The sequence below is a fragment of the Pyrus communis genome, chromosome 2, assembly GCF_963583255.1.
Source record: "Pyrus communis chromosome 2, drPyrComm1.1, whole genome shotgun sequence".
NCBI classification, from domain to species: domain Eukaryota; kingdom Viridiplantae; phylum Streptophyta; class Magnoliopsida; order Rosales; family Rosaceae; genus Pyrus; species Pyrus communis.
In genome coordinates, this window is record NC_084804.1 from 34300691 (window position 1) to 34316922 (window position 16232).

At 35.0% G+C, this 16232-nt stretch overlaps 1 protein-coding gene across 1 annotated transcript; it reads right to left on the minus strand.

Annotated features, from left to right (window-relative positions):
* Positions 1-734: 734 nt before the first annotated feature.
* LOC137722125 (protein MKS1-like) lies at positions 735-1847 on the minus strand. Its single transcript, XM_068461104.1, has one exon. It carries the CDS (start codon positions 1463-1465, stop codon positions 806-808), a length of 660 nt encoding a protein of 219 aa, XP_068317205.1. The 5' UTR covers positions 1466-1847; the 3' UTR covers positions 735-805.
* Between the last annotated feature and the right edge of the window lie 14385 nt (positions 1848-16232).

Here is a 16232-nt window from a genome sequence, read left to right on the forward strand (position 1 = left end):
TTGATCAAACATAGCGTAAATATAATGAGTTATCAATTGCAACCCAATTGTTGACACCTAACAATGCATATGTATAGTAGCTATACTTACCAAGAAAAACGGAACTTCCTTGTCATTTTCTTATCAAGTTTCATAAAAAACTAATACATGTACATTTGTAAGGTGTTTTTAGCTTAAGTGGATAAAAACATTTACAATTTACACCTGAAATATATTATATGTTCAATTCTCTCTACCTAAATTATGCTTTTCTGTATACAAAAGAATCATATATACATGTATAATTATACATTAAATTTGTGATAACTATGTATGTGTTGCAAGTAGAGGGATGTGAAAGTACATTCGTATAAGTTAGTTCAACGGCAAATAGAAAACAAACTGAAAAGAGCAATGAGAGAGGTCAACTGTATATGTGCTGCAAATTACATTCCAAAGGAACATGACAAGACATGGTATATAAAACAAAAGGATGGGTCATAAGATATATGAGAGCTAGGCACTCTCCCTCTTATGGTCCACAGTATTAATCTACCTATTATATTCATTAACTTTCCCACCTGCCTTCCCACCAAAAAGAAAATCAAAATTCCAGCTCAGTCCCTTAATACTCTATTAGATTCATCAATGAAATTCAACTCCCTATCTCACCGGAAAAAAAAAAAAAATTAAAAAAATAAAAAATAAAAAAGAGGAGAACCTCAAGAAACCAAGAGAAATCCACATCTCTGAATAATTCTTCTACAATAGGTTCCCATTCTTTCTTTGAAGTAAAATAATTTGATAACAGAAAATAAATAAAAAACTATAAATATGGAAAATTGTTGAATAAGTCTATGGATGTAGAAGGGGAAAAGAAGTTTGAAGGACTAGGCATGAAGCTACCTTCTATGAAGTTCCTGTTGCCATAGAGCACGGGGCTCAAATCATGAAAGAAGCTATCTGCCGGCGGAGAGAAGAAGTTTGACGGAATTGGAGTGAGCGAAGCGGGCCCAGGTGACAAGATCCCCGGAAACAAACCCTTTTTCACACCACCGTCATCCATTATTTCCATTTCTTCCACAACATCTTGAGCAGTACTGTTTTTCTTCATCCCTTGATCATCATGAGCTGGAGGGTTATTATAGTTATCGTGATTCAGAGGATTAATATTGTTATTACTAGGCGGTGAAGAAGATGTAGTTGAAGAATTTGATCGTGGTAAGCCGGTGAGGCGTTGGACAAGGTCCATGAACTCGCTAGGGTTTGTGTGGATGACCTTCGGGGACACCGTGTAGATTATGACCGGCTGACGTGGCTGCTGGTAGTGATGGGGCTGCTGCTGCTGGTTTGGTTGTTGTGATGGTTGTGGTACAACCGGAGGTTTCTTGATCTTGTGAGAGTCTTTGTGTATCCTGAGAGGCGTTGGACGCGGACCTTGGAGTTGAAGCTCTCTTCTTGGAGATTTTCCTGTTGAATAATCCATGCCGAGGAAGGTGAAGATCGATGGAACGATACTAAGAACACAAGAGCTGAACTCTTCTGGGTTTTTGGTGATTTTTGCGGAATCTTAAATAGTACTTATCTATCATGTTCTGTATTAATAGTCAGAACTCAAAGGGCAGGGATAGATATAAAGAGGAAGAATGGTGAGATGAAATATTTAAAGGAGAGAGCAAGTCAATGATTCGAAGGGGATTTAATTAAATAATCCAACAATCATGAAATTAGTATGGCTACTAGCAAATAGCAATAAGCTTATAGCTTAGGAAGAGTGGAGAGGGATTTACAAGGGCCGGTTTCGTGGTGGGGTGGTGTTTGAATTGAACTTGTCCTGAATTGAACTTGTCCTAATGTGGGACTTGGAAGGGATCTGGGTGTGGCGCGTCAGACTGAGAGGTAGTGACGTTGTATATGTGCTCATGTAATTAGCTTATATATTCTATAGTGTTGGATGATTAAATAAAACAATTTCATTCATTCTTGTTATTTTCTTTTAGGAAACCTATTTTTATAATTTTTTTAGATAATTCGGAAGGAGGAATTCGAATTTGAAATGTTTCTTCCAACTTTGGACTTTAGAACAAGAAATACTACCATATGAAAAGTTAGTAGAACTTCTACCAAAAAGTGTTGTAAGCAACAACGCTTTTATTAGAAGCACTTTAAAAATTTAATAAAAATGCAACTGTGTTTTTGGAAAAAGTATTTGAAGTGTTTTTATTTTCTGCCAAACATGGCCAGCTTCTTTTAGAAAACCTTAAAGTGTTTTTTTGTTTTTGTCAAACATGGTAAAAAAAAACCCTTTTAAAATTTAACAAAAATGCAACTGCTTCTTTGGAAAATATTTGAAGTGTTTTTATTTTCTGCCAAACATGGCCAGTGCTTCTTTTAGAAAACCTTGAAGTGTTTCTTTTGTTTTTGTCAAACATGATCAGAAGCACTTTATTTAGGGGATTTGAAAGCACTTTTAGTTGCATGTCACTTTACAGTACTAAAGCAAAAAAAATCATGCCTATGCACCCTGGTGCGAGTTCGATGACCATGGATTCTCAATGCACAAAATTGACAATCCATTTAATCTTTCTGCAAGTAGTTTGTCAACAATTTTCATTGATACCTCTTTTTTAGTTTCTTATCTTCTGCAAGAACTAAAACCAAGAAAAACTTGAGAGGTTTTAGGTTCGATTATCATTAAAGATAAATTTGAACCACATTATTGTTGGCCCATTATGAGGTTTAACCCACCCTCCTATCCTCTTAGTGTAGATAATATTGTTTGTTCAATAAAAATAAAAAAATAAAAACTAGGAAAGAACTTAAAAAACGTTAGAAGGGAGATCGAGAAGGAGCGAATGAACAAGGAAAAAAAAAATAGAATGTTGTTTGCATGCTAGGTTTGGGAAAGAGAGAGGCGCAAGTTATGTTTAACCATTTTTTTAAATTGTTCTATCAATGTATAGTTCATTCGGGCCTTTACACCATACTAGAGTAAGGTAAAAAAATATTGAGATTTAAAAACTTACTTCTGTATAACCTAGCATTAAATTAATTACGTTTTTTTTGTTTCTTCGTATATGTGTACTAATAAAATGAAAATTGAAAGGCCCTTTGATGCCGGACCCCCAGGCAATCTAGGTCAATGACTTATATGGTAAGTTGGTAACTAACAAGTAAATAAAAGGGATCGTGTGTTGCCGTGCGTCTGATGAGACTGCCTGCCCTCAATTGACTAATCAAGTAGCATGCCAGTGTGACTCAAGTCATAGCAATGTAAACTCATATATAACGTGCATTCTACAACACTCTAGTACATTATATGTGGCACCAAATTCAAAATTAATGATTTGATCCTAAATTTGTCTTGCATTAGGGAAAAACATTTGACAATTGTGCTGCACATCGTAATTCAGCCTCATGTTGATACCCTACATTTATTATTTTTTTCCCATCTTAGACTTATGAATGTCGATTAATTAACACTATACACACTTGGCCATGGTCAACACAAATGAAGTTACGTTATGTCAAAAAAATTTCTAGGTCTGGTCGGATTTGAAGGCTTCTTCCCGAAGTACAGTGCTTTCTGCGTGTCCCCAGTTAAAAGGGATGTCTTTTCTTCGGTGACCTAGGGGCAGGCATAACCTATTTGTTGCTATTTGTGCTTGCATGCTCTCTTGCAGATGATATAATCTAGACTTGTTAGGGTCAGTATATTATTGACGTAATCAAACGGCCTAAACTTTTGTGACCAGCATATATATTCTAAAGGTAATGTTAGAGAGATAAAATTCGCAAATTAAATTATGGATAACCTATAGGAATGAGCACATTTATCAATGCTTAAGTAATAGTTCATCATCAACTTTCATATCATTTAATTTACAAAATTTAGTCTACAAAGTTAGTCTCCTCAGTATTACCCTATTCCAATAATGTCAAATGATCAAACAAAAGTTTCGTCAAAAGTTTGTGTGAAGTTTCAAGTGATTTATTTATTTTATTTTATTGTTAGTTTATTAGAAAAGAGCATGCATTTTGTCGTGGAGTTCGACTCCTCGCCAATCTTATTTCATGCCGCATGAAGAGAGGCCTATTTCAGTAGGCTAAACAGCTCATGTCAGTTACATGTTCTTATACTCCGCGGCATTGTAATACGGCAGCACACATGCGCGGTGGCCTCTTTTGTGTTGAAAATTTGGGAAGCGTCGCAAGAGAGCGACTCGCCCGTGAACGATTAATAAGTGAAGGATCGATCGATCTTTTTGCACCAGTATTGTTGGGAGACTTGTACTTTAGGGTTATCATAGTTGGACTCGTGAATTCCCGGTGTGGCTTTTCAAAACATTAGCCAAATTAAGATGTTATAATGTTAGTATTCGCATCTTATATAGTTTCTATCATCCAAAAAAATTATTCCAAGAAACCTGTAACTCAAGTTGCTAAAAACATTTATCCTTGCATTCAAATCTTAGGTATTGATACTGATTTGTATTTGTGGATTTTTGTTATGAAGTTTTTGCCTTAATTTGCTTTGAAAAAAAAACAAAAAACAAAAAACAAAAAATCTTTCCAGATTTCATCTTTTATTATTTTTCTCACATTTATTAGAAAAACTTTTTAGTGTATCAGAAACACGGCCCCATTAAGTATCATTATGCAAGTGGTTGGTTACTTGAATAAAAAAATAAAAATTCGAGTCACTTGTACTATAACATTTGGTGTATTGAGCTGTGTTGCAAGCACATTGAAAAATTTCTCCATTTATTGGTTCTACACAACGTAGTTTTCTTCTCAAATCAAATGATGAACATGTCTTCCGAGATTTCAAATGTCAGCTTTGTTAACATTGTGGGTATTAGGTAGGGATAACACTTAAGTATTTACTAGTAAGTTTTTATCTTTTAATTTGCCTAACGATATTGTGACACATGTTTATTATTTTAAAAAACAATGGACACATTATTTAATTTTTCTTGAGCTTTGAAAAACAAAGAACATTTGATATCTTTTATTTGGACCAAATAAAAAACTAAGTATAAAATGTACTTAATAGTGAGTATAGAAAGGACTCACTAGTGAGTACTTAAGTATTATCCATTATGTAGTGATTATAATAATATTGCTTCCATATAAGCAAACATTTCCAAGAACCAGTCAAAGAGAAAGGGAAGAAAAATAAAGGAGGTAAGTGTTTAACCTGGTTGAGCATCAGTTGAACGAGTAAACAAAGTCCAACTTCGCGTTAATAAATATGAGTCCCAGTGTGATTTGAAGAGAATCTAGAAATTCTCGAACCGAATTGGAAAAATAGTCTGCCAAATTCTTTGCCATAAACTGATCTAAGGAAAAGTTCAAGGCTTGGTCGCGTGTGTGGACTGAGGCTGAATTGACCGCGACTGAGGCAAAAGCGTCACAAGAAGACTATGGGAGGTCAGAAGTTGGCAAACGTGAAATTTAGCTCCTAAATTACAAACCACCCACTTATGGGCCTTCAAAGCACAACACAAGAAGTTGGAATACAAAACCTAACCCAAACACACAAAGCCCAAACAACGTATAAGAAAACAAAGCCCAATACCACACACGATTAGCTCCACCGACACAAGATTTGCCAATGCAAAAATTTCGATATCACGTAGTAGTGTTGAGTGGCAAAACGATCAAAGTAAAATATAACTTGTATAGAAAATGTAAAAATATATGATTTTCATTAGCTTTTTCGAATCATCCAAACATTTTATTGTCATTGTTAAAGAAGATGTCAAAGATAACTTGTACATAGAAAATGTAAAAATATATAAAAGACAAGTTGTATAGAAGATGACCAAGAAATGACCCTCATTTCAAGCTTGTCCTTGTTTAAGGGGTGGGCCACTTCTTGAGCCTCTGATGAGTGACGTTCCAATGCAGAAGCATGCGTCGAAAATGGCAGCTCTTCGGAATCACTGGTGAGTTAATTTTGTTGTCCGTAAGGACAAGCCATGGCTACTGAAATCAAACACAAGTGTAGCTAGCCTACACATTTTAAATTTTGATGAAGGCCATGAATGGCAGGTTTGTGTTGCTTTCCTCACCTCAATGAAATTATTCTGATGTTAATATAATTCAACGTGCCTTTCTTCAAAACCCTTAAAATTTTGCCCCGGTGCTGTTCAATACCCTCTGGAGGTGGGTGTTTCATTGGATTTCCATTTTTGTATTTATGTGAGTTTTCAGGAAAAATCGAAATTTGATGTGTATATCCAAAGCTTGGCCACCCTTGGATAAATTATTGTGTGCGATAGTACAAAATCTGGCTAGCTATCCACATGTGACATGAGCTAGCTATCCTATACTTGTTTCACGTACCGACGTGAGTCGTGACAAGTGAACCCGGTAACTTTGAGCAAGGCTCCCACAACGAATAAAAAGAACCAACTCAGAGCTTTCCATCATGACGCAATGAAGAAAGAAAATTCTGAATCCGACAGTGGAATGTCTTTTAGGCTATTTCCAACTGAAAAAGGGTCGGAGGGCTCTCTTTGACCCTATAATCCTCCAAGAAATTAATATTTTAATGAATTTTTTCTTACCATCTCCAACCGAGAGGCTAGAGGGCCATAGACCAAACATAGCCTTGTGACAAAAAATCATCTCCAACCGAGGGGGCCAAAGGGTCATAGGGCCAAACATAATTTATTATTTTAATTGAATTAATATGGTTACTTACATTAAACTACCTCAATAATTTACGTTATGGATTGTCAATAATTTTTCGAGATGGAATCTCAATAATTTTACGTCTCATATTTCGAGCACCATGTGTCGATATGCGAGCAACTTTGCAAATTTCTTGTCGATAAGGAATCTCAATCATTTTACGTCTCAGATTTCGAGTGCCACGTGTCGATGTGTGAGTAGCTTTGCAGATATTTGGACCAAAAGAAGTATGGAGTAGGCGTTTAAGTTTTATGTTATTAAATGTTTTTAAAAATGTTGTTTAAGTTTCATGTTATTAAATGTTTTTTATTTATGTTGTTTAATGTTACTTAATGTTATTTAATGTTGTTTATGTTGTTTAATGGCTTATGTAGTTATATGAGGAAAAAAAAATTAGAAATTTTTTTTTTTTTTTAATTTGTAATAAAAAAATTAAAAAAATTAAAAAATAAAAAGTAAATATATATAACGGCTATCTGACGTCAGCAAGTAGCCATTGAATTCAAACGGCTGGACCGGCCCGGGGTTGGTTGGTTGGCTGGGTTAGGCCAGCCGGTTGGCCATTTTCTCTTTTTTTGGCCCTGTGGGGCCCACGAGTCCTTTGGCCTAGCATTCGGTCGGAGACGATTTTTGTGTCATTTCAGACTATTTTCGACCCTATGGCTCTTTGGCCGAATTTGTTGGAGATGACCTTAGATCCTATATATGACAATTAAAGGCTCCTCTTTACTAAAGTTGCCCAAATTCCTGTAGTATATATATATAATAGACTGTACTTAAATGTCAACAGATCAGAATCTCTAGGTGATTATTCAAGTTGCTTAAGCAACCCCTTTCTGATTCTAAAGGGTAGTCGCATGCCAAAATTAGAAGGTAAACTGAAAGTAACACGCCTTTTAGTTCCTATATATGCAACTTATGCAAACTTTGGACAACTACAAGTCCTGACTCCTGGGCGTATAGGTAGTGACATGCATGACCAGTGACAACAGGATTAATTAAGTAGCTGCACAGATATTGTAGTGTTCGAGTATTTTTGATACTTTATGTGTTAGGGTTTCATAGGTTTAGACCTTTATAAATATAACTTATAATTTAGTCTGAGAAGAGTCAGTCAAAATGTAATCCTCAATTTTGTAGTCGTCTCGACAATTTTGTTTATTTGTTTTCCTTAATGAAATAATATATGTAATTTCATGATTTGTTTGTTCATCTATTAAGCGTACTTTGATATAGGGCACATTAACTGAGTTTGAAAATTACTACCCTAAAATGAAATTAAAGATCACATTACTTTGCTTCTACATGTAATATAGGGCACATTAATTGAGAACTTGTAGACTGAAATAACGTGACATTGTCACACTATCAGAATTGACCTATATAATCTTCCAAACCATCCTTTCCAAATTCATATTCACAACTCTTGAGCTTTGCACACTTCTCTTTTTCAAGTGCGTACTTGATTTTCAAATTCTCTAGCTCTCAAGTGATTAATCTTCTTCTTCCCAACTTTCTTTACTTCATTCAATTTCTTGTTACTAATTTTTCATTCAGTGATCAAACAACTTGTTCTGATTTAACATATTGATTCTTTGGATTTTTAATCTTTTGATCAGTTCAACATTTTCTTGTTCTAGTTCAGACAATTGGGATTGAAGCCTCATTTCAGTCCTGACTTTTTCATCTTCTAGATTTTTCATCTTTTCCTTCAAATCAGAGCTATGTTTTCTTATTTATTCAGAATCTAGAAACAACTTATAATTGGCTATGACCTCTGCAGCATTCTTGATCTTCCAACTCTTCATTTGAATAAGTACGTAATTGCAACGCCTTTCAAGCGTGTTTGCAAAAGCCTTTGCCTTATGTCCATATCCCAAACACTCCTAACACCTTTTACCCTGCTTTGTAAACTTTGAAGCTTTCTCAGAATCGGATTCGTTATATTTGGGTTGATATGAACCTAAACGTGAGCCTAGTTTTAATCCCTTAATCTTTTGACTCCATTTTTTTTTTTGAAAATTTTAACTGATGAGCGTAACAACTCATCATCAACTCCCTCTTTTTCATCTTTTACAGCTTTTAAGGCCAAGCTTTTGTTTTTCTTAACAACAAGAAGTTCCATTTCGTAGGTTTGAAAAGCACCATTTAAATCTGCAATTTTCAAGGTGTTTAAGAACCTGTTTGGTACTCTACTTGAATCCAACTTTTTAAACTCAAAAACAATTTTTAAGTTTTAGGCCTTAAAAACTTATTTGATAGGATTATTTTCAAAAACTGGACTCAAGACTAACTCAAAAATATAATATATTCTCTAAAAACACAAAAATTGAGTTTTTAGAGTTTTTAAACTGAAATCACTCATTTCTTTTCTTTCCCTCCTCCTCTCTCTCTCTCTCTCTCTCTCTCTCTCTCTCTCTTTTCTTCTTCTCTCCTCTTTTTCTTTTTTTTACCTTTTTCGTTTCTCCTCCAATCTGCTCTTTTCATTCCTTCGGTTCTTTCTTTCACTCCTCTTCCTCTCCATCTCATACGATTCTCTCTCTTCTTTCTCTTTCCTTCAATCATCTCTTACTTTTTTTCCTCCTCTTTCTCCTCTTTCTCCCTCTCCTATGACCCCCTCTTTCTAGATATCTTTGTCTAATTTAAGTCGTAAGATTTAAAAAATTTAAATCGCAAATCAATCAAGTTTTTGAGTCTTTAAAAAATTGTTTTCAAGAAATGTTCTTAAGAAATGTTTTGAGAAATGATAAAAAATTTCAAATAGGATACCAAACAGGCCCTAAGTTTCTTGATTCTTCCAAGGGTAAATTGCGGTTTGACCCCCTGAAATATCATCCCAATTGAACTTGACCCCCTAAAATATTTTTTAGGTAAATTAACCCCTTGAACTATTTAAAATCAGTCAATTAACCCCATGTTGTTAGATCGTGGGATCAATTCCATTAAATTCAAGGGCAAACTAGTTATTTCATCATTCATTGTTACTTGTCAGCTATAATCACCTATAAAATTTTGACACATGGACACAAAATAATTCAAAAATATATAGCATAATGAAAAAACATAAAAAAAAAAACCAAACGTTTACATAGCGGACCATCTCACATTGTCATTACACATTTTGTTTTCACATGTCATAATTACATTGTTGGTTAAAGCTACTTAATAAATATACATACCATTCAATTTCTTAAGTGTTATACATATAAAATAAATAAATTTAAAGCTACTTAATAAATATATATATATATATATATATATATATATATATCATTCAACTTGATGGGATACGCATTTTACAAATTAGTTTCAATGATCTAACCGTCAAACTTGTTTGTATATACTTCAAGATCGCATACGCCAAAAATCGCAAAAAAAACAAATATTCAGAGCTCAAGTAACAGAACAAAACTTTTCGACGGTTATAAACGAAAAATCACAATTTAACGGTTATTTTAACTCCGATTTTGATGATTTTTTGCAGCTACACTCCTTTACCCTATATGAATATAATGAATGAATTCGATCTTCAATTTAAAATATTGATACCTCAAAATCTTATGTTATACTTAATGAATGGGTAAATAAACTCCAAGTGTTAGTAAATCTATTGTTTTGATGGCATACGCATTCTATGAAACTAGTTTCAACAATCTAACCGTCAAAATTGTTTGTATATACTTTGAGATCGCATACACCAAAAATTACAAAAAACAAACATTTAGAGATCAAGTAACGGGGCAAAACTTTTCGGTGGTTATAAACTAAAAATCACAATTTAACGGTTATTTTAACTCCGATTTTGATGATTTTTTTATAGCTACACTCCTTGACCCTATATGAATCCAATGAATTATTCGATCTTCAATTTAAAATATTTACACTAGTTGATACCACAAAATCTTGTGTCATACTTGATGAAAGTATAAATAGAGTAAATTGTAGCACTAGTCCCTCAATTTTAACTCAATTGAAGTAATGGTCCCTCAACTAAAAATCCATTATCATTGGTCTCTCAACTCATCAAAACGTGCAACTATAGTCTCTCAACTAAAAATCAATTACCAGTGATCCCTCAACTTTAACCCAATTGGAGAAATGGTCCCTCAACTTTAACCCAATTGTAGTAACGGTCATTCTAATATAACTCATTTTGACAAAATTGTGACGAAGTTAACGAAAAGGATCATAGCTACACGTTTTGATGAGTTGAATGACCAATGGTATTATAATTTTAGTTGAGGGATCATTGCTACAATTTACTTGTATAAATAAACTCCAAGTGTTAGTGAATCTATTGTTTTGATGAGATATGCATTCTACGAAACTAGTTTCAACGATCCAACCGTTAGTTTGTTAGTATATACTTCAAGATCGCATAAGCCAAAAAACGCAAAAAATAAACATTCAAAGATCAAGTAACGAGACAAAACGTTTCGACGGTTGTAAACGAAAAATCACGATTTAACGGTTCTTTTAACTCTGATTTTGATGATTTTTTACAACTATACTCCTTGACCCTATATGAATACAATGAATGAATTTGATCTTCAATTTAAAATATTTACACTAATGGATACCACAAAATCTATACCATGCAATTTTACAAGTTTATATTAATCCTCATCCGAACTACAATAATAACTTTCGTTATCCTCGTTACTATCATTTTCGGATTCCCCTTCGTCTTCATCTTCGTTTGCCTCTTCTGGTGCATTGTATCGCCAAGGTCAATTGAAATTGACTCTGTTGGTATTTCGATTTTAGGAACTCTAGCTACTCGTTTTATTAATTGGAAAAACTTGTCAACTTTGTGCGACTTTGCACGACGAAGCATACTGTCGCGCAAAACTATTTAGCATAACAAAGGTGTACCTTCGTCGTGCAATGTTGGGAAAAAAGCGGTAAAAGTCTTGGTTTGGCACCAAAAACTTGTGCGACGGACCAACTGCATCGAGCAAATAAACCAAAACGTCGCACAAAGGCCATTTGCTGGACGAGGTTGGTCCGTTGCACAATTTTCTGGCGCCAAACCAAGACTTTTACCGCTTTTTTCCCAACATTGCAAGACAAAGGTACACGTTTGTTGTGCTAAACAGTTTTGCACGAAAGTATTCTTTGTCATACAATGTTCCGTTGCGCAAAATGTGCTTGCATGACGCTTAGTTGTAAATGTTGCGCGAAATGTCCTTGCACAACGTAATTTGCTCTGTCACGCAAGTATGATTTTGTACTAGTGAATGGCAGTCTACCCTTCTTCCATTGTAGCTTTCTTTGGTTGAAACCTATTAGGCAAAGAGCTAAGTACTTTCTTGACAACTTTAACTTCAAGAATATTTTTTTTTTTTTTTTTTTTTTTTCAGGACATCGATAGTTTACATTAAGGGGAGGTAGAGTTTGGCTAAGGCACACAATGGGCAACCTATTTTGGTATCGAATTCGCCATTCACGAGATTCGAACCTAAGACTTCTCACTTCCAAGTGAAGAGGAATACCACCAGACCGTAGTACTAAGTGCCTTTTTTCACCCAAGTTCACACAACCATTTATATGACACTAAATTTTTCTTAAAATTCAGAGTAAGATTCATCCTCACTCATCTTAATGTTTTCAAATTAAGTTGTGAGCATTTGCAGTTTTTACTCTCTTACAATGTCATTTCTCTCATGAGTGACCTATTAGATATCCCATGCCTCCTTGCAAATCTCACACCTTGAGACATAATTGAATGGACCATCAGACAAAACTGTGAATGGGGAATTCAATCGTTTTTTATTGCTTATGCAATGAGTTCTCTCATCAAGCAACCACTTACTTTTAAGTTTAGGGACAACAACCTCACATGTATTGACTTATATTTCACTTTGTCCGTCTTCTAACTTCATTTTCTCTTTATTTTTCACAATTTTAATTGGTGCAGTATAACCTTTAATAATTGTGTCCAAAGTGCTATCATCTATTGGCCAAAGGAAAACTCTAGCGCTAATCGAGCGGCAAGTAGAGGTCTAGCGTCTAGGAGTCTAAGCGGAGGCCTAGGCGGTTTTTTTTTTTTTTTTTTTTTTTTAATTTTAATTTAATTTATTATATAACATATAAATAAATGTATACTTTCTTAATGCATGGTCTTTTTTGACCCCCAAGTAGTACAGACCGAGAAAAAGATAGAAAAATGCCCAAGATAGATCAAGAACTAAAGAAGGAAAATAAGTCCAAGGCCCAACAGAATTAGAAAAGGAGTATTTCTGAGTGCTATAGCCGACCTCTCTCCAATTTAGTTTGACTAAGCAACATAAAGCACTTTCCGACTGGCACAAGGACTAACTGACATCTTATTGCACAAGGCTCCAGGAATATACATACTCAGGCACTAACCCAGGCCACGTGTTGGTCATCAACAAAGATAGAAACCTAGGACGGAGCGTAGAGGTTGTCGGACGATTGCTCAGAGAACATGTTTACTAATCAAGGCCGAGCTTTATGCTTGGTACATGTAGGCCTAGAAGAATATGTAATCTCGACTGAGCTACCATCACCTCACCGCCAACATGTCGAAAGATGTACGAAAGAATGGCCAGCATGCAAGCCCATGTAGGTAGCTCATATAATACCAGAATAGTAAAGTAAGGGAGCACAAAGCTTTTGGGCTCACTGTAGGCCTATATAAGGGGGTAAATGCCTCTTATACGGGGTCAGACAATTGAGAGAAGAAAGAATTTTGACTATAGCCGAGCGCTTCTTATAATCATAAAGTCAATATATTCCGAGCACCACAATGGATGTAACCCAATTTTGAGGGGCGAACCGCTTAAATCTTTAGTCCATTATTTTAGAGCTTTTAACATGAACCCATCAGGGTTAATTGTTCTAGTAAATCATCCAATCCATGCAGATGAGTTTGAAAGAGAACAAACTTAGTTTCCCCTTTTTCCTAGTACCATCCAATTCGGTTAGAAAAGAACCAAACTCAAAGCCTTAAGTTCAAGTGAAAACCCAAAGCATGGCCCACATTTGATAAGGAGATAGATGAACTTTCCCTTTCCAGCTCATGCAGGAGAACGATGGACGAGAGTAAGGAGGCACGTTACTAGAATTAACATTTGTGGAAATAGGCGCTCTGGGAAGAGCGCCAACATAGTCTTCACTGAAGCAACAATGCTTATCTTTGTTACACCAAAAAGGAAGCCCGCAGTTGTTCTAGGATTAGGAAAAATAGGAATGAAGACCGATGTAACGGAAGAAAGCAGAAAAGCCTATAGATTCCCTAGGAAGCACTGGAAAGAGAACCCTTCACCTATAGCAAAGGAGGTTCAACTCAACGCAAAGGGCAACATAACGCTAGAGACAAGGAGGAAGAGATGAATTCAAGGTTGTATTGCACCAAGCAAGAGAAATCACTCTCTAAGTGCAAGCAGTCTTGAATCCTTGAGACGGTTATCTTCCTACAATCTTAAAGGTTCCTTGCAGCTTCCTTGATCTTTCTCAGTCAATAGAAGCTCTCTCATAATCCTAGGAAACCCAAATTATCCACCTCTTAACATCATGCAATCATGCAAAGTTCTCTCTCATGCTAAGCTGACAAACTTCAAGCTTCCACGCCACGCTTCGCTTAGGCAATTCATTATTTGTCTAATCATGTTATCTTCGAGCCATTAATATAACCGAGATACTTCTTAAGACACACTAATTCTTTCAAGAGATTCTGTAACTTGGTATTCAAATGGACTAGGGGAAGCAAAGGGTGTCCTCCAAAGTCCAAGTGTAGTTCAACCTAAAAATCTCCCAACACAACCCCGAATAAACTCAGTCACATAAACATGATTTGCTAAATGAATGCATATGATTTTTACCTTAAGAAGTCCACCAAATCAGCTTTAATGATGTTCTCGTGCAAACCAAAGACCTAAAACTTTGGACTAAACTGAAATTGAAGATTAAATATTGCAAACAAGTTTTAAACAAAGTTTAGAAAATTAGCCAACTAAAAAACTTGCGCTTTCTGTATGATATTGAAATGATGATCAAGAAAATCTACAGTTCTATTATTAAATTTATGTAAAAATACGTTAATAGCAGAAAGTGAACAAAGATGGTGCACCTCATGGAATGAATGCAAGCATTGTTCTTATAATAAAAATGTAGAAATCCAACACGGAAAAATTGTAAAGGATTTTGCACCAAGAGCTTATTGATATTTCAATCAGAATACATCAACTGCATGCATGCGTTTAGGCAACCATCAAGTGGTGACACTGAAAGACATAACTACTCATTTCATCAGGTTGGTCCAGGTCATATACATAATGTCCCACCTTATCTGGCTTGCGTTAAGCATGCATACATGTCTAGCTACTATCTCATATATGGAGAAGATAATGAATCATCATCACACAGGTTACTCGAACTCTAGTCACACGGGTCATGGAATGGAACATGATCTCTTATTAATTTCATAAGAGGATCGGTTAATTACGACAAGAATTTTGATGGTATTCCCTACACCGCTATCTTAGCGTTTCATATTAATAATATAAAGATATATAAATAAAAGTTTACACATGCTATTGTGTTATTAGAACAGAACATCATGATAATTTTGACAACTTGCAATGAGAAAGATATGAAGCATTCGGGTTTGTGATCATTTTTTATTTTGTGATATCTGCAAAGTAAAAACTAAGGAGAGGTAGAGACGTGGAAGCTATTGATCCTCGACTTCGCATCTATATCGTGAAAGCGACGCCAAACCCCCACGTGATTTAACTCATGATCAAAGGTTTCAATCCCATAGAATTGGCTAATATATTGCAATTCCTGATCGTGTGAGATTGATAGTTGCCGACAATTAAACACCAATTTTAACTTAAATCCTTCCTGCGTGCAATAATAGTGACATTCAACTTTATTAATTTTTGTGGAGAGAAAATATTAAAATATGCAAAGGAAATCAAGAATGTATCACGAGGACGTCATCTGAATTGACTCTGTCTTTTTGGCTAGCTTTGTTGTTTTGAAATTTTTTGATCCAGTAACTCTAGTTGCATTCGTGGGTCTTTATTCAGGATTTTCTCAGCTTGTAGATAAAAGTTCTAGCAGTTAGATCGAAAGCTCTTCACTCTCTAATCCTCAAAAAAATTTGTAGCCGGTAAATGGACGGATTCATCACTCACTCTCTAATAGCTAAAAAAAGTTGTAGGCGTTAAATCTCTTCGCAAATGAAACCATGTCAAATCTAATATTTATTCAACGTAAAATATTATAATAAAACATGTTATATATATACGGCGGTGAAAATGAAATGAGTGTGGTTGTTAGGAAATTGGACAACTCAAATTAGGAATCACATTTGTTAAACATTTAAATGAGGAAATTTAAGGGATCGAGGGATGTGAAGTTGTGCTCTTATGCAATATATATGTGAACATTTGGCAGGCGCATGCTGTCAAATGATGTAAGTTCTTGAAAGCCTTTTGCCTTATACGATTATGGATGCCTACTGCAGGTAGTGTTGGGGAACAGTGACTATAGGTTTTGACATGCATGGAGGTTTTTTG